The 26436-nt window shown below is 37.8% G+C and overlaps 1 protein-coding gene across 10 annotated transcripts in view; it reads left to right on the plus strand.

The window, feature by feature from the left end:
- Positions 1-26436, plus strand: part of gphna (gephyrin a) — a 127900-nt gene that overhangs the window by 85554 nt on the left and 15910 nt on the right. For 4 of the 10 annotated variants that reach the window (XM_066673343.1, XM_066673380.1, XM_066673351.1 and 1 more), the window contains 4 exons: positions 1840-1881; positions 4665-4739; positions 10363-10405; positions 12524-12661. In XM_066673343.1, coding sequence (XP_066529440.1) covers positions 1840-1881; positions 4665-4739; positions 10363-10405; positions 12524-12661 — 298 coding nt within the window. The remainder of the gene's footprint in view (positions 1-1839; positions 1882-4664; positions 4740-10362; positions 10406-12523; positions 12662-26436) is intronic. The other 6 variants (XM_066673373.1, XM_066673393.1, XM_066673384.1 and 3 more) reach the window with 2 other exon arrangements.

The raw sequence follows: 26436 nt of genomic DNA on the forward strand, positions 1-26436 counted from the left end.
GCGTTGTCAATTGATTCTGTTCTACACTAATCTCAGTTTAGTTTAACACTCATTCGCTCCATACTAATCCATTCTCCACCTCATAGCCATTTTACAACAAGCTCATGACTGCACATTGATATAAAATATATCCAGAGCAGGGCCTGACCAAATGTAAAAATATTGTTTTTTGGTTTTTTTTCAATGGCATTAAGGAGCTAAAATTGTAATTTAAAAAATCAACATTATAAAATCTGCTGGTTTAATGTTATATGGTGAGCAACATCATTAGAGTTTTAGTTAAAAATGTCAGCTACAAGCCATACTTATTTACTTAGTTTCCAGTCCAAAAACCACTAAGTACAAACAATTAATTTGGGAAAAACAAAATAATAATTAAAAAAAGGACTTGGTAGACAAGAGAAACTGTTAAAATCAATCAAACTCTATTTAAATATTTTATCCTTGAGGGCATGACAATATCAAGCTGAATGTTTGCTTCAGATATGGAATAAAATCCATCTGTTTGTATTCATCTTATAATATTTTTTTACCTTGAAACTACAGCCTCAAAATCATTGTGATGATTCACTGACCTGCAATAAGGAGAATAGAGCTTCTGTTGTTGCAACTCTAGGCGCAGCACTGCACAAACTGCACTATGTAACTTTTGGAGGAGGGTTGTGCGGTTCTGAGCCTGGAGCAGAAACATCAGAGACTCTGTTCTTCCTTTTACAGGTCATTTGATCATCACCATGTATTAGAAGCTGTACTTTTAAGGTAAAAAACTAGCTAGTTTTGCTTTAAATTGGTAAATAAGTAAATGTGACAACAAATTAAACAAAGCAGTTGATGTTCTTACAACAACCTCAGGCATCTTTGAAAGTGTTCAGTTAAAGTTGACGTTCACAATTATACTCAAAACATGCTTTTTATAAAATGCAGATGTTTCCTCGACTTTTGCTAATTCTCCAGCCTGTTTGCTCACTAGAATGTGGTTTTATGTGTTTATGAATCACCAGGGGCAATATAAAGGGAAAGAAAAAAAACAAAAACAAAGTTGGTTGGTCAGAAATGCTAGGATTCCTCTCTCTTTGTTAACATCAGAAAAATGGCAAAAAATCTCTCCACATTTTGAAAACTATTGAACGAAATGAGGATATTGCTTTATTTCTGCTCCATAGATTGGTACTATTAACTTATTTTTGCTGTTTTAGATTATTTACATAGGAACCCACTCTAAATCTGTATGAAACTAAACACAGACCAAAAGTGATACAAAATTAAACAACTCGCGTTACAAATGAGTTTCTGTTGTAATTCAAACAGTGAATCAAAACTTAGAAGTTAAACTTCAGCCACTTAAAACAAGTGTTTTTTTGTGGAACATACTATTCCACATTAAGATTCAGAGCTTCTCAATGTAAACAAACCAGAGAGAACTGCAGTTTCCCACAATTGTAGATTGGTTTGAATACGAGTCTGTTTTTCTGAGAAGTCTTTATACTAGATGTTGGAACTGTGAGGATTTGATTTCATTCCTCCCCAAGTGAGGTCAGGTACTGATGTTGTATGACTGACTGGATCATAGTCACTATTTTAACTCATTTTAAAGGTATTGGATTGTGTGACCCTCACAGGTAAAGACCAATCTAGAGCTAACAGATAAGCAGATTGACCTTTAGTCATTCCAATGTTTTCACTGTGTCCAATTATCGTTTGTTATGGCTGTGGCTGGTCCATAGAAGGTGCTGCAAGCTCCAGTCTTCCGCTATCTGTGTATCTGCACCCCCGCTTGTGTTAACCCTTTTCTCTTCCCCCCTCTCTTTCTGTCTCTCTCCCCCTCTCTTCCTGCCCCAGGCGCGGCTCACTTCCTGCTCATCCACCTATAGTGTCACAGAGGTACTCCAGTGTTCCAGGTGGAATTTGCCCCTTTAAGCTTCTCTATGATCAATTCTCTTTTCATGATTTTTTCATGCTTTTAAATCTAAAGCCCCTTCCACATGTGAACTCTGCAGGTCCGGTATCAGGTCCGGAGATTTTGCAGAGTGGTCCACTCACACACACAGCAGACTCATTCTTGTTGTGTGATATGTACAGCGTGCCAATATATGCCAATATGTAATGCATGGGGAGGTGCCAATACGGCACATGCAGGAGAAACTCAGCAGCATTAGTGGCTCCAGTCACACATGTGCTCCCTCTGACTTTACCAGGAGTCATTACTAGGGGGTTGGTGGGATAAAGTCTGCGTAAAGTTCAGTTGCGTGTGTTTGTTGTTTATACATACAGCTCCCCTGGGTAAACTCTGGAATATTTCTGGGTTACGGTGCATACGTGCAAGGGGCTTGATGAAAAAAAATATAATGAAGCTGCAGATCAGAGTTAGAGGGGCAACTTCCATTACCACCTGCTTTAGCATGCTCCATCTCAATCCCACAATCACTCATTTTCCACAATATGTTAACAAACGCAACACACACTTGTATCACCCTGGGTTTGTAGGCCTCTGCCTAACCTGCTTCAACATCATTTTTTGTTCACATTCATGAGTATTTTTGTGTATTCTAAACTGTATAACTGTGATATAGTTGTATATGATTGTTAGTGATGCACTGGAATAAAAATTCTTGGCTGGAATTGAGCTGCGTTGAGCACTACAAGAGACCAATAGCATAAACACCATTTTTAAATGTTAGTAATTCCACTGTCATTAAAAATGATCTGATTTTGGTGCTAGATATGGTTTTTAGTCAAAATATTTACAGTGTGACCAAAAAGAAACATGCCATTTTTAGCCCAAATGTTGTATGTTGGCAAAAGAATTAGTGCATCCCTAATAACTAGAATTATTGTATAGCATACAACAAAGAATTTGTGCAGTGTGGACAAATGTGTATCAGAGATGTTCACTATGAGTCAAGTTCCAAAATTGTGTGTGGTTGTGAGCTGGTTCTTCAATCTTGATTATTTTGGTCTTTAGTAGGTTGTTTTAGTTCAGTTTCATTAGCAGCACATAGACAATGATCAATTATAGCAAAGAAGCTTAGTGTTATGACCACCTCCTTGTTTGTACACTCACTGTCCATTCTTTCAGCTCCACTGACCACACAGTAGCACCGCTGTGTCTGATCCACTAGTACCAGGACAACACGCACTAACACACCACCACCACCACATCAGTGTCACTGCAGCGAATGGTACACCACCTACATCATACCTGCTCTGTGGTGGTCATGTGAGGTTCGGACCATTGAAGAGCAGGGTGAAAGGGGGGAAACGATATATAGAGCAACAGTCTGTAATTGTAGACAGTGGAGCTGAGAAAATGGACAGTGGGTGTAGAAACAAGGTGTTTAATGGTTGCAAACTGAGAACGTAGAATGAAATTCTAAATATATTCGATATGGATGCAGAGAGTGTTTCGGTATGAGGGCGTCAGCGAGGAACCTGGTGCAAGCAATTCTGTGTAACAAGCTATTTAATAAACTGACAAATGCTTGTACCAGTCAAACTCTTAATAGTACTCAGTACGATTTTACTGACGAAGAAATTCCCTCATTGTTTCACTCAGGGTGGCTGAATGCAATAAACTTCTACAGGCAAAGCAATTCCAGTTTACCAGGCAAACATTAATGCAGATACAAATACTGCCTTCTACCTCACAGGAGCACCCCCAACATTGCCTACCTATAATCTACAGTTATTTCAGCCAAAACCTCCCTAAGAGGCCCATAAATGTATTCAGAAGTTATGTACAATGTTCTTTCAGCAACATTTTGTTATTTATAAGAATGTAACAATAATGGAAATATGATCCTCAAGGTGACGCACCTCCAAACAGTTTGTGTCATTGGGAATATGATAAGATGTGGCCAAAAAAAAAATCTTATTTCAACAAAATATTGGTATATTCCAGTCAATGCCATTTTGTCATGAAATCATATATTCAATCATTCCATGTTCTCAAGTTTCATTAAGTGTTCTCAGACTTGCAGTCATTATGTATAGTGTCCTGTGTGTGTGTGTGTGTGTGTGTGTGTGTGTGTGTGTGTGTAAATGTGTATAAAAATTCCAGTGTATTATTATCTGCACTGTACTTCTTTCCAGCACTTTTTTTCAATTTATGGCAGTTTCTCAGAAATTGTTACAGTATACGAGGAGTCATTAGTTTCTGGCAGATTCTTTGCTCATTTTTTATATCTGCTTCAGCAGATCCATTGTGTGTGTGTGTGTGTGTGTGTGTGTGTATTTGTGTGTTTATATATTTGTGAGGACCAGATTGCAAGGATAGGATTATCTCTACTTTGAGGTATTATGACGACATTTTGGTGGTACCTGGAACCTCTAATGCTTCTTTTTTAAAAAAAAACTGGTACTTCAATGTGAAAAAAGAGCAGAATGATTTACGTTTGGTTACTGAAGTTAAGGATAGGTACAGGCGCAGTATTAATTAACTACAGTACTCATTATTTCAAATGAGGTCCTCACAAGTATAGCAGAACCAGCGTGTGATGTTCGTTTGTGGGGTTATACAAATGTTTTTTGTGTAAACTGTAGGTCTGTGTTACTGAGGCTGACAGTGCTGGTGATGCAAGGATGGTTGGGTATTGCCAGTAGGAGGGATATGTGTGTGGGGTTGTGGGGGTGGACGAAGTGAGTTACTGTCCTATGGCTTTCTCCAGGCCTCACGGAGAGAGTTCAGGGCGCACTTGGATGAGGTCATCACGCTCAAGTCAAGGTACTCTACCTTGGACCAGGTAAACAGCTTTAATTCTGCATATAGACCTACACACACTCCAGCACAAGATTTTCCTTTTCACAAATGGCCCACAGCCTTCTACACAGCTTTTGTATCAATTATATCATTCTCTTAGATATTAGTACACTTCCCTCTATGTCTATGAGCCTGCTAAATGGCTTTAAATTCTGTCCAATTGACTCTGATTGGTTAATCATAGAGCAAAGATCATCTTATTTAGCCTGGCACTCATTCGTAAATAATTCATTCTCCATTAGTATCCATCAATTATTCTACATTTCATTCGTTTACGAGCATGCTGATCCACAAGTCCCTGTGCAGTGACTATGTATACAAAATGTGTGTGTGTGTGTGTGTGTGTGTGTCTGTGTACAACTACCTCCTTCACAGTTTGAATAGGAATTTATACAGGTCTCCATTATTTCCATCCATTTATCCATTTATATTAGTTTCCCATTCTGTGCCATTTCTTGTCTTATTGCACTGTATGATGGGATGATTTGGGGGTAAGATGCTTCTAAATGATGTAGCCACTGTATGTGTTTTTGTTTATTGACATTTTTTGTAAAATGCAATAAATAAATTATTTAGAATTTATTACCTTTTTTGAACTGTTAACAGACAAAAGTACAAAAAAAAGATTTCCAGTGTTTATTTTTGAGCTTGATATATCTTGCCCAGCCTTTTAAAAAAGTTGAGACAGGGACAAATGTGTGAAAAGTTTACAGAATTGTAAACAGAACTCTGTTTTGCCATATTCCCTTATAAGCGCGAGAATATAAAAGGAACATCCAAAAATACTCAGCCTTTCCAAGAGAATATGGGTCATGGCTCACCACTTTGTGCTGAAAGTTTGGAGAGGATTGTCAGTGAGTTTAAATATAACATTTCCCAGAGCAAGATTGCAAGGAATTCACTATGTACTGTACGTAATATTATGATATATCCTGGGTTTCCGCAAGCCTGGAAACCACTGTTGAATGTGTGGTGAACTTTGAGACCTTGAGAAATTTCAAGCCTTTCTGTAGATGCAGGGTATAAGAGGTTTTTTTTTTTTTTTTTTTTTTTTTCCTGGGAAGTCCATGGTTATTTCAGCATCTAAGTGCTAGGACTCATTCTTCAATTTCCTCAACAGCATGGCTTCATAGACACATTGTGTGTGATTCACTGACCTGCCTGCAGTCCAAATATGTTTCCTATGGTGCATCATTCAGATTCAGATTCAATTTATTTGTCACATACAAAGTTATACAAGTACAACATTGCAGCAAAATTACATTCCGTTTGTCCACTCACCCAAACAGGGGTTAGGTGTGCGCAACAGACGCAATCATGAAGAGTACAATCAGAAAAGAGTGGCACAGACTGTTCAGTAGCTAATGACATATATCAAGAATGGGCAAAGAATCCACTTGCAAAACTTACAACGATTAGTATCCTCAGTTCCCAAAAGATTAAAGGCAATGTAAAAGTGGTGGTAAATTTGCCTTTTTTTTTATTATTATTATAATTACCTTGGTATATGTTGAAAGCTTTAAATAAGTTTATATTTATGGTCTGTGGAAACAAATAAAATCTTGTAAATCCTTTTTTTTTTGTGCTTTTGTCAGTTACATAAATGTTCAAAAGAATTTTTTTTAATCACAAACTTATTTTATATCACAAACATTGTGATAAAAATTCTTAAATGAGGGCTTGTATTTATTTATTATTTATTTATTTTTTGCTCAAAGTGTCATGGAAGGTATTTTTTTTATTTAATTGCTTTTTGGAGATACTGTAAAAATGAAATGTTTCATATATATTCCTTGCTTTTAGATTAGTAATATACCATGCCACTTCTCTGATGTACAGAATATGGACTGTAAATACAAAACAGTGAGTTGCAGTATTGTTTTCACTTCAAAGAAATATGGAAGCGAAAAGCCTTGAAAAAGCTTCTGTAGCTTTTTAGTGGACTCCAGGGGAACATATATTTTTGGCCATGAGTTAATAATGGTTTACATGTTGGTGTCTGCCTCCATCATTGTATCAAGTCATAAAAATACTCCTGTTTAACTTTTATTCATGGGTTGCATGTGATATCACTGTGTATAGTAGCTGCCCCACTGGATACCTACTCATTGCTCAAATGCACAATTCAAATAAAAACTGTGATGTTTAATTGTTCCTGTCAAAGATTTTAGTCCTTAAAATGAAAGATATATTAGTATGGTTCCCTGACCCATTTATCCACATGACCTTAGTAAACAGAGCTCTGCTCATCTGCGTCCCAAATAGTATCATATTCCCTGCACAGCACAGATGATGAATCTGAAAATACTGCTCTCAGACAGTAATTAGATGCTAATTCAACAGGGAAATGGGGAAACTAATATATTTTGAAATAAAACACTATCTGAATGCAGAAACTGTTATTTTACGACATACACTGTGCCTTACTGAGGGTGTACAGAGACATTTGGTATTCAGCCTCGACTTTGCTGTGGCATGGAAACCTCTCTCACTGGTCGTTCACATTTTCAGACGAGGAGAAGCTGTTTTATTAAACATTAAGCCAAACCAGAGAAATAATTTTGGCAGACAGTCACGATTAAATATTATCCCGCAATAAACAGGGTGAAAAGGATAAGACAAACTAATATGTGGCTTGTGTCTTCAAACAAAACAGGAAGTGAAAAAACACGATTACTGAAACTTGTATATGAATAATTCACACAGATTTGGTCACAAAAGCAGAGACATGCATCAGAGTCTAATGTGCTAATAGTTTTCCATTAGAATCTATGGCAAAAATGGTAATATGGCTAACAGAATGTAACAGTTTTTTCTCATTATGCGATATAGTGCAATCTTTTACTGCCCTGACACAAAGAGGCGGTGGGCTTCTGTGCTTCTGAGTGCTGAGAGTCTCTCTCCAGCGCAGGGAGAGGAACTGTGTATGAGATAACTGTATCCATCTCTCCCATATGTTTACATTAGCGCTATGGTCTGAAACAGAAAATCAGTTCTCAATATGGTGCCCCAAAATAAAATATAATTTTTTTTAAATCACATGACTGCAACCCATGAATACATCCATCCGTCCATTCATCAAAACTCATTCATCATTTTACATGATTATGAGACTCTGAAATGTGGAGTGAACTCTTAAGAACTTTCAAATCATACCATCTGAATGATTCCGTTCTCCTTTGCTGTGTTGGGCCTTCAGCTCTTTGACACTTTGGAAACAGGGACATAAAAACGTCTAACACATTTCACATGATTTTTTAAATACATTCTCAATAGCCACACATGGGAACAGTACAGTGTGCTGCTTTGTGGTCCTACTTGCCATGTTGGGTCCCTTCACACCATTCCTGTGCTCTACCTTCTTGCTTACCCATGTTTCTTTGCTGGCTGACACCACCACTGTTTTGGTTACCTGATCTCTCACCCGTCCCCAATCCTTAACCAGAGTTACCACTCTGTTTTGCTGTGTCCTCAGCTCTATCTCGCTTTCTTTCATAAACCAACCTTTGTCTTGTATCAAGTTAGCAAATGCTGAGTCTAAATGCATTGAAATATTTTCTTGCATTTTTTTTCCTCTTCTTTTATTTTTCTTTCCAAGTCTCTCCTTTGCTCTGTCTGTTGTAAACCCCCTCCCCCTTTTTTGTTTCTGTCCATTACCAAAGCTCCACTCTAGGCTGGAGGGGCTCAGAGCTGATCGCAGGAGCCATAGGACCTACGACTCGCGAGTAACTATTCTCCCATCCCAAAAAAAACAAACAAACCAAAAAAAAAAAATAAAAAATACAGAACAAGAACAACAACAACAACAAAAATGGAGCTGCTTCCATCTGCAAACTTGGCTTTGTGTCAGGAGCTCAATCTCCTCGCTTTTTCTCTTGTTTTTCTTCTTGTGCTGCTGTCACTCACTCTCTTCTTTGTAGAATCCGTCCTCTCTAACAGTTATTTCTTTTTCTTTTTCTTTTTTTTATTAGCCCTGTAGTGTCGGAACCTCTTGTGAATGTTCAAATGTTTTATTTATTTATTTTCAAATTTTGTGGGTTTTTTTGTTTTTATTTTTTTTTACTTTTGCTTATTTTGCCTCTTTTTCCTCCCCTTTTCTGTGCCCAAGTTTGAGTTTCAAGATACTTCCATTTAGATGCAGTGTCTCTTGCTCTCTGCTTAGTCTATGTAAGCTGTGCCTCATCCTTCTCTCTCTCTTATTCCTCTTCCCTCTTTTTTGTCACCCAATGCTGGATGTTGATCGTTGAGTTTCTGTTGTGTCAGTGCTAGTCTGTCTTTTTCTGGATTGTGTGTAGAAAAAAAGGGTCCAGGACCCTTGCTTGTATGCCTCTCCCTCTAGGCCAGGGTTTCAATATGCCAAAGGTAAATAGAGAGCTTTGAGCATATTTCAAAGCTCTACTGCCCAAATTAATCAGTCAAGCCAAAGCAGATTCCTGTAATTCATAAACATTGCTGAAGGACAGCCCTCTTGTAGACCCTTGGCCTAAGGGATCATGACTATATTGGTACTTGACATTCATAGTTTGACAATTTGAATGCATAGTTGGTATTGCTGTTATTATTATTATTATCTTCTAAAATGCTCATTGGACAATTTTCCCAGAAACTGTGCACACAAAGTAGTCCAAAGAGAAAGACAAATGGCAAAAGGATCAAAAGATTATGCCTAAAACCTTTACAACCTCTGGCTCCCTACTGCCCTCTGTGTGACCCATTGCTCTCAGCTTGAATTTTTACAAAATGGTTCTCAAAAGGGCTGTCACAATTACTTTAAAAACTTGGTTAAACTTGATTACTTACCTTCTGAAATCAGCAGTGAATAATTTCCAGTTTGCATAAAGATAGTACATATTTTACAGGTGCCTACTGAAAGGAGCAATGTCATTTTCTCCAGCGATTCTTCTTAATTTTGTGTAACAGTCATCGTAGTGACACAGTGGCCTGTATGAATCCTATTTTAAATATTATCCACCACTCTATGGTGGATAAATATGTTCATTCATGGATTACAAAGCAATGACTTTGTTCATCTCATGTGAGTGATATGTATTATTTGCTATGTTTTGGTGGTAAAAATGACTCACTGCTCCTTTAAACATCAGGTACATTATTAACATACTTTTATATAATAAAGATTTTATAGGATGTATTTTGAATTCTTTGTCATAATTTATTATTGTTAATTAAAGACCATTTTTATTGGTTGGTCTTTTTAAAGTCTCAGAACTCTCAATTAAATAAAACATTTAATAATCATCATTTACTGATGTATTTAATTGTTAACACAATCAATAGTGACAGCTCTAAAGCTCAAAAGGCATGTACCAGTGTAGCAAACTCATAGCAGCAGCAAGGTGATAATGATAATAATGGCGTTAGGACTGGAGTCGTGTGTCTTCGAACCGTTTTCTTTCGGTTGCTGTGTGTCAATGTATAGATGACCGTCCTGAAGCCAGTCAGTGGAATGCTACTCTCCGGGACTGAGGATTTCAATTGGGGTCTAACTAAATCTCTCTTTATTTTTTACCTCCCTTCCTTGTCTATCTTTCTTTCTTTCTTTCTCCGTCCTTCATCCTCTCTCACTCTTTCTCTCTGCCTATCTGTAGGTGCAGTCGCGGTGTGGCAGCAAAGAGAATATTCTGCGAGCGAGTGAGTTTTTGTGTACTGTGTGTCTGCGTGTGTGAACCAGGGTTGGAAATCCCAGGGGGGATGGGAGGACACAAAGAAACAGACTGGCCCCACCCCAAAATAGTAACTGTAAACATAACTATATACTTTTAAATAATAAATAGGATGCACATTGAAAAAACTATGCTAATTGTAGATCCAAGTATTTTGTTTTTAGTTTTTGAAGAATTGCAACCCCCCCCCCCCCTCCTTAATATGCCTCACAGTGGTTTGTTCCACTCCCTCCACTACCATCCGAGAGTTGGCAGGTTCATGTATTTCATGTAGTTTAAGAGAAACTGGGATTTTTATCTATGAAGTTGCTCAAAAATGTTGGTAGTTGCAGTATTTTTCACACTGCAGCGAAGCGAAACACTTCCTTCACCATCTGCTGACCATTTTCGGACAAGCAGGTTTTTCTGCCACTAGCACGTGTTTTAATACATGTTTATAATTGTACAGAGAGGTATAGAGGACAGGGAAGCCTGAAACCCAGGTTATCAGTCTTACTTTCATTTTCTCATGCTGCGTTTAGCTTTAGCTGATTGGCTTCTCTTTTGCATAAACTTGGAGAAATTGAAATTTTAGATGAGATCACTCCTCTATGCCCATGTTTAGTGTGCCGTTGGCTTCTTCATTCGTCGGTCTTGGCATTACTGGATAAACATACTTCCTGTAGCCTTGAATCAACAGTATCTTGCCGTCCCAGTCAGGAATTGCTCTTAAAAAAAATGTAACTGCTTATTACCCTACCCACACGCACACAATATTTAAACTAAATTTACACCCCTAGTGAGAACTGGAGAGCCTTCTGAGGAGTATCTGAGTATATGTGCTAGTGGTCTTTTGAAGTGAGTGCCTGAAATGAGTGGCTGCTGAGTTCTTGTTGCATAGTATATGTTGGCATGAGATTAGAGTATATATTAGAGTCTGTGTTGACATATGTTGTGAAAGGAGTGTTGCTGTGCATGTTTTGTGCGTGACTGACTTCACGTTTTAGTGCATGTGTTGGAGTACACGTGCGTAATATGTATTGGAGTGTGCACGCTGGAGCGCATAGGTGACAGTTGGACCAATTGTTAAAGGACCAACTCACTTTAATTTAGGAATATTTTTTCCAAAAGTTACACAGTGCGGTTTCTGCAGTGCTGAACCCAGAGTAGCCAAGACAGAGGCTCTATTTGTCCTGTTACAGGTCAGTGGAACATCACCATGATTTTGAAGCTTTAATTTTAAGGTAAAAATATTATGTAACACAGTGTTCCTTTACCCCAAACAGGCAAAATCTCTGGATTATTAAAGCCTACTTATGTTAGTTGTTTAGCTCCATAGATTTCCTCCATTGTTGACTGACTTATCATTGAGGTAGGTCTGAGTGTGGGGAAAGTGGTGTTCTAGAAAGTCCTAGCTAGAGCTAAGAGTTTAAAAGTTTGTGTTGCAGTGTGTCCTGGCATATGTTGCAGGGTGTGTTGAGATGCGAGCTGAATTACACTGCGCTCCAGTGCATAGTGAAGTGTGTTAGCAAGTTCATTAGACAGTGAATTTTATAGTGATAGTTGGGGGGAACGTTGGAGAGCGTTGTAAAAGTGTGTGTAGGACAAAACTGTAATGTGTTGGTTAAGTGTATAGTGGTGTATGTAGAAAGTGTTTTCCAGGGCCTGAATTCCATATTATATATATATATATATATATATATATATTTGTTGCTTATGTAACACACCAAATACAATTACAAATATTTCCAGCATCACTTTTATTACTATTCTACTTCAAAAACACAGAAATATATTTCCTTCTTTTTTTTCTACTAGGGAGGTAACTTAAAAAAAAAAAAAAAAAAGTTGTGTGGTGTTAACCAGTTTTTTTTTTTTGGTTACACTTCCAGGCTTCCGTGAAACATGGGGAAATGTATTTCTTTAATTTATATATATATATATATATATATATATATTTTTTTTGTACCTTTCCATAAAAACATGGTTTAATAATAATGAAAGGTCCAGTATATTTCCATCAGCTTGGTATATGTTTAGCATATGCATGTGAAAATGCGTATTTGTTGTGTTCCTGTGCGTAACTTTAGTTCTGCTTGTGCCCCAGGTCACAGTGCAGTGGACATTACTAAGGTGGCTCGGAGGCACCGCATGTCCCCTTTCCCCCTCACCTCCATGGACAAAGCCTTCATCACTGTGCTGGAGATGACCCCTGTCCTGGGCACTGAAATCATTAATTATAGAGGTAAGATACAAACATGCACACACACATCCAGACACAAAATACTCAAGGCACCACCCATGTAGGGCTGTCACTATTAAATGTGTTTTTAATCGAGTGGTTGAGTAGTGAAAACATAATATTAGGTAGAAAAATATATTAGGAGCAGATCAATCCTAGAATCCTTAAAAAAGACTACATAACAAAAATAATACAAATATAGCATGTATAAATGAGTGTGTCCATTAGACTGTTTCTTGTGGTAAGAGAAGCCAGTAATTGAACTTTATTATCACATTAAATGAACACATTTTCACCATCCAATTTGCCATTTGTAATCATTTCTCATTGGGTTTAATCAAGTAATTGTGACAGCCCTACACCCATTTCCCATTGCCATGCTGTTTTTCATTCAACCCTCACTGGCCTTCAGACGGTTAGGCATCTATGATACAGCACAGTTAAATATACACCAATCAACCATAACATTATCACCACCTCCATGTTTCTACACTCTACTGTCCTTTCTCTGAGTTCCACTGACCATACAGGAGCACTGGTGGTGGTGTGTCAGTGTGTTATGTGCTGATACAACTGGATCAAGCACAGCAGTGCTGCTGGAGTGCCGTGTCCACTTACTGTCCACTCTGTTACGCACACATACCTCGTTGAGCCACCTTATAGATGTAAAGTCAGAGACAGTAGCTCATCTGTGGCTGCACAAGTGTGTGTTGGTCGTCCTCTAGCCCTTCATCAGTGGACACTGTAGGTCGGCTGGATATTTTTGTTTGGTGGACTATTCTCAATCCAGCAGTGACACTGGGGGTTTAAAAACTCTAGCTTTGTCTAATCCATTCGCACCAGCACAACACACAACGACCATCACATCAATGTCACTGCAGTGCTGAGAATGATTGACCACCACACCATACCTGCTCTGTGGGGGTCCTGTGAGAGTCCTGACCATTGAAGAACAGGGTGAAAGGGGGAAAAAATGTATACAGAGCAACAAATGTAATTAAAAATACAAACTGCTCCTGTGGACAGTGGAGCTGAAAGAATGGACCGCAGTCTTTATAGGAGCACATTGTTGTTCTACAATTTCAGCCAGTAAGGGTGTGTTCCTAAACCTAGTGAACTATCTAGGTAGGCACTGACTGCACAGACAGCTGTTTGTCTGTCCTCATGAGGCAGATTACTGAGACGCTCTAGTTGGAGAAAGATTACATCATGACTGGTTCCTACCCACTGCACGCAACCGGTGTATTTTTACCTCAGTGGCTATAGTCGCCTCAGCGTTTCAGCCCGGTTGATTCTAGTCTCCCGTTTATCGCGATTTGAATTATTTTTGCACTGGCAGATAAGCGAAATTGGCGGGAGTGGTTTTTGCGTTGCATCCTGGGATTGATTTCGGGGCCAGGTTAAGATGTCTTAGTAGACAGCATAATGAGGTAGCTAAGAATTGGGACAGCCTGCGTGTCGGAAGCGCGCAGACTGTGACGTAAAATGCTCTCTAGTTAGACGGCTCACTAGGTTTTGAGATGCACCCTAATTCTCAGTCCAACAGTGACACACAGGGATTTGAAAACTCCAGCAGCGCTTCAGTGTCTGATCCACTCTTACCAGTACAACACACACTAACACACCACCACCACGTCAGTGTCACTGAAGTGCTGAGAATGATCCTCTAAATAATATCTGCTCTGTTGCTGTCCTGGGCACATGCTGATCATTGAAGAATAGTGTGAAAAGGGGTAAACAAACTAAAACCAAACAGATGTTTAGCATTTTACACTGTGTCATAATTCTAAGATCTGTTTCTAAAATGAATAAAGTAGTATATTTGAGAGGTTAATATAGAAATTTTAAATGAAGCAGTTGTGGGAAGTGCCATGAAGAAAACCAATGCAGTTGCATGAAAATAAACGTAGACAAACATCGAAAAATGGTAGTTCAGTGAATAAAAACTTACCATCAAGTTAAACTTCAGCCATGTGCCAGCAAGTCATTTTTGGCCCTCAAACAGGTCGTTCCATCTTTAAAAAACATGGAACTTACACACCAGAGTACAGTAAGGATGTATATCTTCACCACTAATGTCGATTCGATACGCATCTCGATACACTGCCACCGATACGATATAATTGCGATACACTGAAAACCCTTGTCGATACGATGCGATACAAATCAACCCTGTTCAGGATACAATGCGATTCAAAAATGATTTGATAACGATATGACTTAATTATAAGAGGATTTGGTTTTATAAGTAATCATTCGATACAGTTAGTTGAGGTTTGAGGATGTATTAGCCTAACCCATCAGTTTTCTTAACTCAATAGCACAATTCTGCTTTACTCTCTGTAACAATCTGAGGGATGTATGCATCTGGTTGTTTTCAATGGAGTAAAACCAATACATAATATAAAAAATCCATAATTCAATACATTCAGACAGAAAATTACATTTTATTCAGTTTAATTACTCAGTTATATTCTCCGTCTATATTTATACAAAATGTATAAAACATATAAGATGAACAGTTTTCAAAAGTGCAGTATTAAAAATATGCATAGAGAAAATTATGATTTGCAACACATACTATTGTCTGCTAGACTTATCTGCTACTCCACACCATGCCGTCGTGCCGTCACCAGGTTTGTCGTGCTACTAACGTATTTTATAGCCCCACGGCATTGCTTGCAGATTGAGTGCATCTTGTTAAGTTGACCACCTCGCTTAAAAAAACCCAAAATATGGTCACACGTTTGATTTGTGTGTCTTTTTTGGTGCATTAAATATCTCTTTGTCGTTGCTAATGCTCTCGTTTCCTTCCATTTTTGTTGTGTACGTCTGCGTGCTTGAGTCCGTGCCTGAGGACACGATGGTGCATTTATGTTGCCTCAGAAAAAAAAAGAAATCAATAAAAAAATACGTTGACTCAGAAAATACATTACAATAAGGAACTAATACTGCAAAACAAAACACCCGATTTAACCATGGTATTTGCCGATGCAAAAAGGCTAGAGGCGATGCACCGTAAATTCGCCCGCAAATTAAACCCGATGCAACTTGAATCTACCGGTGCAGTCGCATCGCAGACATGTGTGCCGAACCACCGATGTGAATCGGTGAATCTCCCCATCCCTAGAGTACAGTGTTTCCTTGCAATCGTAAATGTCCCCTTTAAATCTGTCATTATGCTACAGTGTAGTTATATTAGAGTAAGAGTGATGGAATTAATGGGGGTTAAGGCAGGAATAATAATAGTGATAGTGGCATCAATCTGGGGCAGTAATAATTATAATAGCGCTGGAAATATCAGTCTAAGTGTTACTAATCCGAGTCCATTTATACTTCAGTGTAATTAACGGTGAGTGTTAAGAGGCTGGCAGCAGTAGATGGCAGTAAGTGGTTGATATATTTGTGACTAGGCCAGAAAAAAAAATGAAGCCAACAAAAAGCTAACTTTTGGTAAACTTCCCAAACAACTTGTGGTTATGAGAGTAGTGTCTGGTTGTAGTGAGATGTTCTGACCTCAAGACATAACTAACCTGTTCATTAACTCTCTCTGGTCCTCTGAGATTCTCACTGTAGGAGAGATCAATATAGACATATCTTGTGTCGGATTCTCAACATCTCCCATTGTTTTAAACGTCTTACATTTTGCACTATTGCACAGTGAAACAGAAAGACATTACTGATTGTTCAAATGTTTCTAATTGCCTGAGTACATTTTAAAACATTTAAAATATGAATTAGCAGCAGGATTTGATAATGTTTACCAGGTCGATATTTGTGGCAGCCTCTATCCTGTTCATCTGACATTTATGTTCAGTGGGCTTACATTACAACCGCAGTGCTATTTTATCTGGCAGGTAGATTGTTTGTTTGTTTTGACCTGGTCAATATTTCCTGATATGAACACCCAGCCAAATAACATCTCATTCCAGGATTCGTGAAAATTAGACTCATTTTATCTATTTTTTCTCTTTTGAATAGAATACAATGAGTTTATTCACTCATGGTATTAAATACACTGACCAAAAAACCTACTACATATGCATACGAACATACATAATTACAAAATGTAAAATTTCCAATGAAATTGGTAAAACCTGTCATTGATATTTGTGGCTCTCAGCATCTGATAACATGGGCCTGATAGAAGCTGCTCAAATTGTGAGCTAAGAGGGAGTAATGTATCCTTTTTGATTTTCACTGCTTTTTTGTTTTTTATATAGGGTCCCTAGCCAAGACGTTTGTTGACTTACTTTGACTTCTTCCTACCATTTTACAACTTATTTTCAGTAGCTTCCCATTAGCTCATTTTTCACTTACCGCTCAAATTCCCAAACCAAAATGTCATATTATAACACAAAGTACTTTCCACGAGTGAGTGATATGCTAGTTCTAAAATATCATGACATGACCTCAAACTCAACAAGTTTTTAATAAGGTAAAGCCACTGTAGTGCTTTTGTCTGTTGTCCCTGTCCAAAGAAAAACATATATCTCCATGTTTGTGGGTGTGTAGTTTACTATATCATTTGAACACAGCAGTCCTTCACATTGTGTGAAGATATGATGAATGGACAAATAGAGATGCTCCAAACTGACTTGGAATAAAAAAATTTACAATGACTTCCACAGAAAGAAGTTTTTTTTCCTTCTCCTGTAAAGTTAATATTTTGGAGATACATGTCTTTCTTTGGACGGTGACGATATATGAACTCTCAATTCTCCTCAAAGCCTAGGTAGCTATCTAAAACTGTACCAAAGATATTTAAAACAACTGACTACCTCTATAGTCATCACCTACCCCATATACTGTTTACTGTTAAAAATCATGTCTTTTTGTCTTCCCTTCATTGATTTACAATTCAATTACAAAGCTGACACCAATTTTGGAAAGCGAAGACTTGCTTCAGGTACTGCCTCTCAGCATACCCTTCCTTATTATTTATTAATATGAGAAAGTGCCATGTCATCTGTGTATTTAAGTAAAAATCAGACTCTGAAATTATAAAATTATTTTTAAAAATAGAAAACAACACAGGAGATAAAACACATCCTTGGCGTGAATCATTATTTAAATCAGCCAGTAGAAAAACATGTGCACATTACATTATTAATCCTGTGGTAAAACAGTCCTGCTCTAAAAGGGATTTAGCCAAGATATGAAGAGTTGGATAGATTTGCTGTATTTTATACAAAATGTTTGTTTTTTAATTGCTTTGAAATTGACCATGTATGAGGAGATGTAAAATGTAAATCTGTATTGAACGTTATATAGTAGACATTTCTGGACACTTTTTGTTATTAGGTAACTTCATACACGAGGCTTGACTGTATGAAGAGTTTGACTTGAGTAGAGTTTTGACTGTTTGCTTAATAAAGGATTTCAGAATTGGTAACTGGCCTAGCTAAGGTCCATATATTTTCCTCATAGCCAGTAGATTATATGTGTTTTTGTTTGCTTTGAAAATTAGGGCATTGTATTTGCTGCCTTAAGATGACTCGTGTTCAGCTATATACCCCTTGAAAGGAAGAATTTTAAGGGGCACACTTCAAAGAAAGGGCTATGTGTGCCTTGTGAATCCCCAACAAATTGGACATGCAAGCAGCCAAAAAACTCTGATAACCACTGTAGTATATTTGTTTTAATGTAGTTTCCGTGCATTGTCCTGTCATTATCCTGCATTGTCATATCCAGCATAAAATATTGATAGAAGTTTGGTGTCTCTAAATTCTCAGTTCCACCTTAAATGGTGAAGCAATTATGTTCTAGCGCCTGTTGCTACTGCAACATTTAAGGTGGAACTGGAGTTTTAGAACAAAAGCCACCAGTTAAGCAGCTGAATTCAGCATCATATCACAGAGAGTTAGAAATTGATGATGTAAGATAGTTGAATGCTTTTGAAGGCATGAAGTCACTTTTCTGATTTCGCTGCAGACAGGCAGCAGAAACTGAAACTCTGCTCATTTTTCTGTGCTGATGATGTATCAAGCTCTTGAAGGGTTGTTCCATTTCATAGGGGAAGATTTTAACCAATATACTGTGTGTAACTCAGTTCCAAGGTACAAGAAAACACTCAAAATCATAGGAGTGGGTTTAAAATTAAGAATGAGATTCACCCTAAGAAAGTCTTAAATAGACTTAGACTTTCTGTCTTTTAGAATGACTGCTCTCCTGCAAGTGTGTACAGCTCAAATTTTTGCAAAATCATTTTATGAACGTGTTCATGCTCCTACTTCAACCTGAATAAAACCCACTTTTCAAATTTATAGAAAGTTGTCACTGGACACCCCTCCATTCCTATACCTTGTATTCCATTACTGGTTTTTATTTACTATTCAGCTGCTTACTCTCTTCTTCAATTTTCTTTTTTACTCATTAAACTTCATTAATTAATTAATTAAAACACATTATTTCATGCTTCTAAGATGGAGGCTAAAAGTATTATCACAAAGTCACAGCAAGTGTTGGTCTGTGGAGTTTTTGAAAATGCCAGCATGTCCATTCAGACTGTTTTGCAAAAAGCCACAGTAGACAGAACACACAAATGACAAGTGAAGTCAGTCCGTGTGCCTTTGGTCAATTGATTTTCATTTTTAAAAAATATATTGAAAAATGTGCCATTTCTCATTCTTTGTTTTGTTCTTTTTGTTGAGGTAAAAATATTCAAAAAGAACATTTAAAAAAAAAAGAATATTAAAAAAAATACAATACAATAGAAATAACAGTGAGTGCTACAGCCTATCAGTCAGAGCAGCACTCAGCAGAAGAGGTAGCACAATATCTAATGTATTATCTTGTCAGTTACAGAGGATATTTGCTAGTAGCAGCCAATTTAATGTCGGAGTTGGAGGAAATTCGCATAAAAGATGCTCCCGCTACTTTGAAGTCGTATGTCTGGCTGCATTTTGGATGCGAACCGTTTGTAAGCACTGTAAGAATATGCCGTTCACCGCGGCTAATACAAGCACTATACAAAAACACTTGTAGCACCACCATGACTCTCTACTTAAGGCCGTTGTAAAAAAAAAAAAATGACTAAAGGACAGACAACACTTACAAATGCCTTTGGACCTCAACTTCCACAGTCAGCCATGGCAATAACGTTATTTATTTTTGTTATTTATTATTGGGGTGTCTTTTAACACTCAGTTTGTGGAAAGTGGATCTGTTAGGTCACATACTGCTTCAATTAAAAGCTAGAAACTCCTGCATAGTTACATATCTTTACATATATAATTAAGTCTTGAGGCATACAGGAGAGAAACTTGTGTTTTGTGTTTTTTGACTTTGTCAAATAAAACTATATTTTTTCTTTTCTCTGTAGTTTCCTTTAAAATGTTTTAAATTCTTGTATCGTTCTCGTGAACTCAATTTCGTGTCTCATCTCATGAGGTGAGTTTCTGGTCACACCCCTAAATACCGATGGTTCAGATATCGACTGAGATGTATCTACTTTGGTTAAACAATGCATTAATATTCTGGCAGATCAGTCAGGACATTTTGCATTAGTCGTCTGTGTGGAATAACGTTGGGCTCCGAAATGGAGTTATCAGGGTTTCACACACTTAATTCTGTTTAAAAAAAAAAACGGCACTCGTGTGTCAATAAACGTTTATTTTTTTAACCAAACTATATGGCTTGTCATTAATCTTGTTAAAATATATATTTTTAATCTTAATTTTCATGTCTCCACAGATGTTTCAGAGAATGTATGGTCAGGAAATATTGCCTCAAAAGGCATGGAAAAGTCATGGAAATTTGTTGGTAAAAAAGTGTATGAACCCTATATATAAAACACTACGCAAATGTCAGAGACCACACAGCATTAACCCTGTCAAATAAGAACAGATGCTATGAGAAAAATGACACAGAAGCCTTTGGGTATGAAGTGTATCCAGTGTGTGTCTTTGGTCCGACCAAGACACAGCTTTTCAATGTCTGATTTGGGCATTCTGAAATGCCTAATCCAGCGCTTGTCTGAGAAGTGGCTGTGCACTATGGAGTTTGCTTTGTGATGTTTCAGCCCTCATTTTGGGGGCACTGCTCTGCGTCTCTGATGTAATTGTAATTACGATTCTGATCACAGCAAAAGCCCACCCAAATCCCTCTATCTTGATCATTTCATGGCACCCCCAATCATGAGAGCCTGATGGAAACCTGGATAGTGTCTCACATGCAATTCGTCCATCCTCTCAATACTCCTGCAAGATTTTCCCTGTCTTGATGATTTTTAACCAGGACCTGAATGTAATAAGCCTTTATTCTGTGCTCCAGTCACCATACATATATGGATTCATTTATATATGGTTGACGCAATATGAAAATTCAAGTTTGAATAAATTATATACAATGCTTTGATTTTATGGGCTGTTTGTGAAACTGTAAAATTAAGCTGTTTTTCTTTTTTTCCACCAAAAATAATAAAACCAAACATTTAAATGAAAATCGAATGACCAAAGGTACTAAGGCTTCCAGACAAAGCTGTGCTCCATTTAAGAGTGGTGTCTGGCTTTCCATTATAGAGTGGCCCATGCCCTTTTCTTTTAGCACATAGTTTTTAAACCTCATGCCCATCACTAACCCAGCTTTAGCCACATGTGCATGCAGATTCACTCCACTACTCTGCTGCTTTTCGGGCCTCCATCTCAGATCTGTGTGGTGGGGTGATTGTGAGATTGCCCATGTGGTAGTGACGCTTGCAATGCGTGTGGCAGGCCCCAGCACAGTTGACCTGGCCCCTCCAGTGCATAAAAGCGTCTGGCGCCTGACTGGCTCCGACTGGAGGAAGGTCCCTGTCTATACTGGTACCGGAGCAAAGCCAGAGAGGAGAAACCCCTGGCATCATACAGGTCAGTGCCCTCCACTGCCAGTACCTTCATATCCGACGCTTGTCAATGGCTCATCTGGGTCTTGGGCCTCCATGGGGCAGCTTACATCCATGCTGCGGACTCTCTTCACCTCTGGACCAGCAGGGGGCGAGAGAGAGCCTTTCGCTACTTCCTTTGCTTTTGCATGACTAGCTGTTTTTGCCCTCACCCATGGGACCATGTCATACTAAGATAAAAAGGCTGACCCTCCATTTTAGTACAGTTTTCTCATGCTTTCCTTGGATTGACCTCTTCATTTCTCAATGGAGAATCCTTGATATCTTGATCCTTGATTTCTTAAGGATTGCGTATTAGCATAGCTCTTGGAGGGGTGAGGAATAAAGTCAAAGTCAATGTTTCACCAAAAGATCAAAGTTAATGACATATCCATTCACGATTGTGTATGAGGGCTTTCTCCATATCACTGAGCGTGATGCAAATACAGGCGTCTGTCAGCTAAAATAGCTTAGTTTACAATATATTGCTATTAAAAACAGAATGCAGTGACTTGCTTCACATGAATCAGAGAACGTACATAATTCCCCTATAGCTTGATAGCATTTTGGAAAAGGGGCAGACTTGGCTAGTGAGTGAAATTGGTCTTGACCCAATTTGGTAAATTAAAATACAGCTTTCATTTGACCTATTTCTCAGCAGGCTGATTAGACATTAATTTAGACAAGTTTTCACTGCATTGAAATATATTTTTTTCAGGCAAGCATAAAATTGTACTTAAGAACATGTCAGCAGTATCTTTCAGTAGTGAGAGCAAGGATAACAAAAACATGCTTCATTGACAGCTTAATCCATTAATTGATTTTGGGATTTCTTCAAAGATCTTTATCAAATTATTTTGTGCTTTTTGGTGCAAGGGAGGAAAGTAAACCAGTTTGAGAGAGAATGATCAATGCCTGTTTGCTTGTGGGCCTCTTGTTTGCATGACCTGCATAATATCACGAGTTTGACATTAGGAATTCACTTACACCATTTAAGAAAGTACTGTGTTGATATGTAGTAAGAAACCAGTTTGGCAAAAGTCCCAATTAAACATTGTTGCTAGTGGAATATCAGACTTTTCAAATTGCAGCAATGTTGCAAAACCACCATTTCTACAGCATATGGTAGTTCTAAACTAAGTGTCCTCTGGCTTCCTCTTCATGAGTTACAGTCACATGATTTTTATTTTTTTGCCATGGGTACCATATTGGGGACCAATTGTCTGGTTTCAGAGTTCAGCACTAATGTAAACAGATGGGAAAGATAGATACATTTATCTTATACGTGCGCTGGAGAGAGTCCCACAGCACTCAGAAGCACAAAAACACACTGCCTCTTTGCATCAGGGGGTAAAGGATCCCACAGTGTTGCACAATGAGGAGAAAATAGTTATCTGCTGTTAGCCACATTAGCATTTTTGTCATAGAAGCTAATGGAAAACTGATAGCACATAAGAATCTAATGAATTTCACCACTTGCAAAAGAATCCCTGAGATATTCATACACAGATGATAAACAAGCTTCATTAATCATGTTATTTCACTCATTCAGGCAGCTAAAAGCACAAGACATATATTCTTTTGTGTCATTCTTTTCCCCCTGTTTACAGGGTCATTAATTTGATCTTTTACCTAATCTGCCTAAATAATTTTTCAGTTTCAAATTTAAGTAGTTCTCATTTTGAAACTGAAAATGAGAGTGATCAGTGAGTGATGTTTCCATACTAGGATGGATTTGGGATGCACCAAGCTCCTGTACTGAGTGACACGAAGAACAGAGCTCTGTTTACAAACGTGACATGGACAATGGGTCAGGAATTGGTACATATATTTCTTTCATTTTAATGTCTAAATGATGAATAACAGTGTTGAAAGAAACAATAAAACATTTTAAATGTCAATTTCTGAGTTGTATGAGTAATGAGTAAGTACGCAATATTGCAGCTTCTATACACAATGATTCCTTCAACCCATGGATAGTTTCTATTCTGTCACATGCCACCTGCAATCTTTGCAGATTAATTTAGTTTTTGATTAAATTGTGCCTATGCATGTATCAACACATTGCCAATAGCCAGATTACAGATGTCTGGTGCCCTATTAAAGCAATGGCTTTTTTGGTGAAATCTCAAGCACTCAAGTCTTAAGTAAATAAAAGAAATATACTCAGCTAGCCAACTATTGCTGCTCATAAATTTTTGAAATGGAGTAGTTAGCTCACTGAGATTGGTGTAGGTTTTGAGCAAGGAGTATTTTTAAACCACTTCCCTCTCATCAGTTAATAAAATGGATGAAAGATTTATGAATCAGCACCGACTTATAGAAGATAGGCTATTAAGAATTACTTCAGGAGGGAGCGTGAGTTAAAGATGTGTGGGCAGCCAGTAAGTACAGTGCAGTCTGATGCTGTGACACCAATATATACAGCTGTAAATTATGGTCTTAAGTGCTAAACACACCCATGAATTCAGAGAAATCACCTGTCAGGTGAAATTAGGAGTTTTAATAGGGAATTTCGCTGTGGCAAGCCTGCATGGAAGGATTTGATTTCTTTTAAATATGAGCATTAGTGAGGTCCGGTACTGATGATGGATTATTGGTGCTGGATCACTGTTAAGATCTTTTTTTTGTGTGTGTTTTGTTTTGTGTTATTCACACAGTGGCTTTGTTTACTTTATTACAGACAGTGGGTCAGATCCCCAGTATCGTACAATTTTAACTATTCCTTTACCATCACACTTGATCCAGGTCATCAAGTGATGTTCAGTTTCTTTGAGTTTGACCATGTGCTTTGGAGCAGAAGATACACAAAAGTGCAAGGATATGGGTTTTTATCCATTTTTATTATTATTATTATTATTATTATTATTATTATGTTTTTTTTTTGCATATTATTGCAGTCAGGTCAGGGTCTTGCATACCCAGAATGGAAGCTTAGAGGACTAAGTCATTTTAACCCCTTTCACACAGTAACCCAGAAATTTTCTGGACTTCCATCTGGAGGAGCTGTATGTATGAACACAAACGTACATAACATTTGTACTGGCCATTACACGGACTTTATCCTGCCAACCCTGTAATACAAACTCAGGGTAATGTCCGAGTGAGCGCATGTGTGAACAGAGTCACTAATGTCCCAGAGAATCATGCTGTATATGCTGCATGTGCTGCACAAGTCCCATCCCATGCCTGAACCACGCTGAACATCTCCAATGTGAGATGAGATGAGAATGTGTCTGATTCTGAAAAATCTCCAGCTGTCCGCTACATGTGTACATACAAGAACAACTCCAGAAAATGTCCAGACCTAAGTCTCCAGACTTATTCCAGAGTTCAGATGTGAAAATGGCTTTTGTAACAGTTCTGTTGGTTCGTGCATCGAGTAATTTTTACACATTGTAAAGGGCAGCTTGTCACATGAAAAATTTACAAAATCCTGAAAAAATATTCCCTAAAGCAAAATATTTTAAAAAATGTTATATGATCAGTGGCTTCTTAAACAATAATAAAACTAAAATGAATAAAACATTAACAAAATCATTGCTGAGGTTTCTGTTAGTCAGTTTTATCCATCCATCCATCCATTATCCACCGCTTATCTGGGTCCGGGTCGCAGGGGAAGCAGTCGGAGCAAAGAAACCCAGACCTCCTTCTCCCCAGCTAGTCAGTTTTATTTAAACATTTTTTTTTCATGTCAGTTTTAGAATCATAAACCAGTAACATTGGCTGTATGGACTTTGCACTATGGCTTGGGTATCATTTAAAAATGTTCTTTATATACTGATACAATACCAATACCAAAACAATACTATTTTTGATACCTTTTTTTCTAATTGTGACGAAAAAAATGTTTACAAAAAATGTATTTATTTAACAGACAAAATGTGTAATCTCCGTCTCCGTCTCTGTCATAATTGCACCACTATTCACTTTAACTGTAGTTGTCCTAATTTCTCCCAGACTTAAGGGAGTTAATTATCATAAACCTATACTGAAATAAAAGTATTCTTGCTATTCACCACAATCTTGTAGAGAACTCACAAATCTACCTTTGTTATTGTTAGGTGTGGTTCAACAAAAAAGGCTGCATTCTTTAATCATTCTTGGTTACTCTGTTTTTGAATATTGGATTAATATTTGGGTGAGGGAAAATGACATTAAGCAGCAATGTGGGAATGCAAGAACATCAAAGAGAAAACATAAATAGAGAAATAGAGAAACAGCCATTGGTTTTAGGGAAACTTAATCAAATATTCTTTTTTATTATACTGTTTCTATGTAATTGAATAAACGGAAGTACCCTTATTTAGAGACCTACTTTAACATGGTGAGGGTTAGCGAGGTTGTTAAGGTGCAGCCTAGTGTTTAGTGACAGTTCTGATGCAGGGGGCTGTGTGTGTGCTGCCCTTTTTCTTTTTCCCAGAGTTTGTGTGTTTGCCGGGGGGAGTGTACTCTGCTTAGCAGCGGCTGGTTTGTCAGAGCTTTCAGTGATGCGTGCTTATGCACTCTTCTGTGAGCAGATACCTCCAAACCCATCTGTTTGATCTCCGCATCCAGACCTGCGTTCTATTTAGAGCCTTGTCAGATGCAGTGTTTGAGAAATAAAGCAATAGGTCTTCTCTAATGAGCTTCCAACCGGGCCTCACCAGCGCTCGCTCTCTCTGTTTTTATTTTAATGCTATTGCTATCAGTTCTATTAGTAAGTAGGTAATGCACCTGTTATTCTTATGATTATTTGAGCAGATACTAAAAATAAATTGTAAAAAGAAAATAACGCTCAACTGAACAATAATAAACCATGCCTAGTCTTTCAAACTTACGAACGTCCAATTCTGTTGGCAGTGCTTTTCTATGGAGAATAGGTGCACCTTCAAGTGGCTTAAAGCAACCCTAGGTGGTATTTTTACCTTAAAAT

This window comes from Hoplias malabaricus, chromosome 1 (genome assembly GCF_029633855.1).
Source record: "Hoplias malabaricus isolate fHopMal1 chromosome 1, fHopMal1.hap1, whole genome shotgun sequence".
Taxonomy (NCBI): domain Eukaryota; kingdom Metazoa; phylum Chordata; class Actinopteri; order Characiformes; family Erythrinidae; genus Hoplias; species Hoplias malabaricus.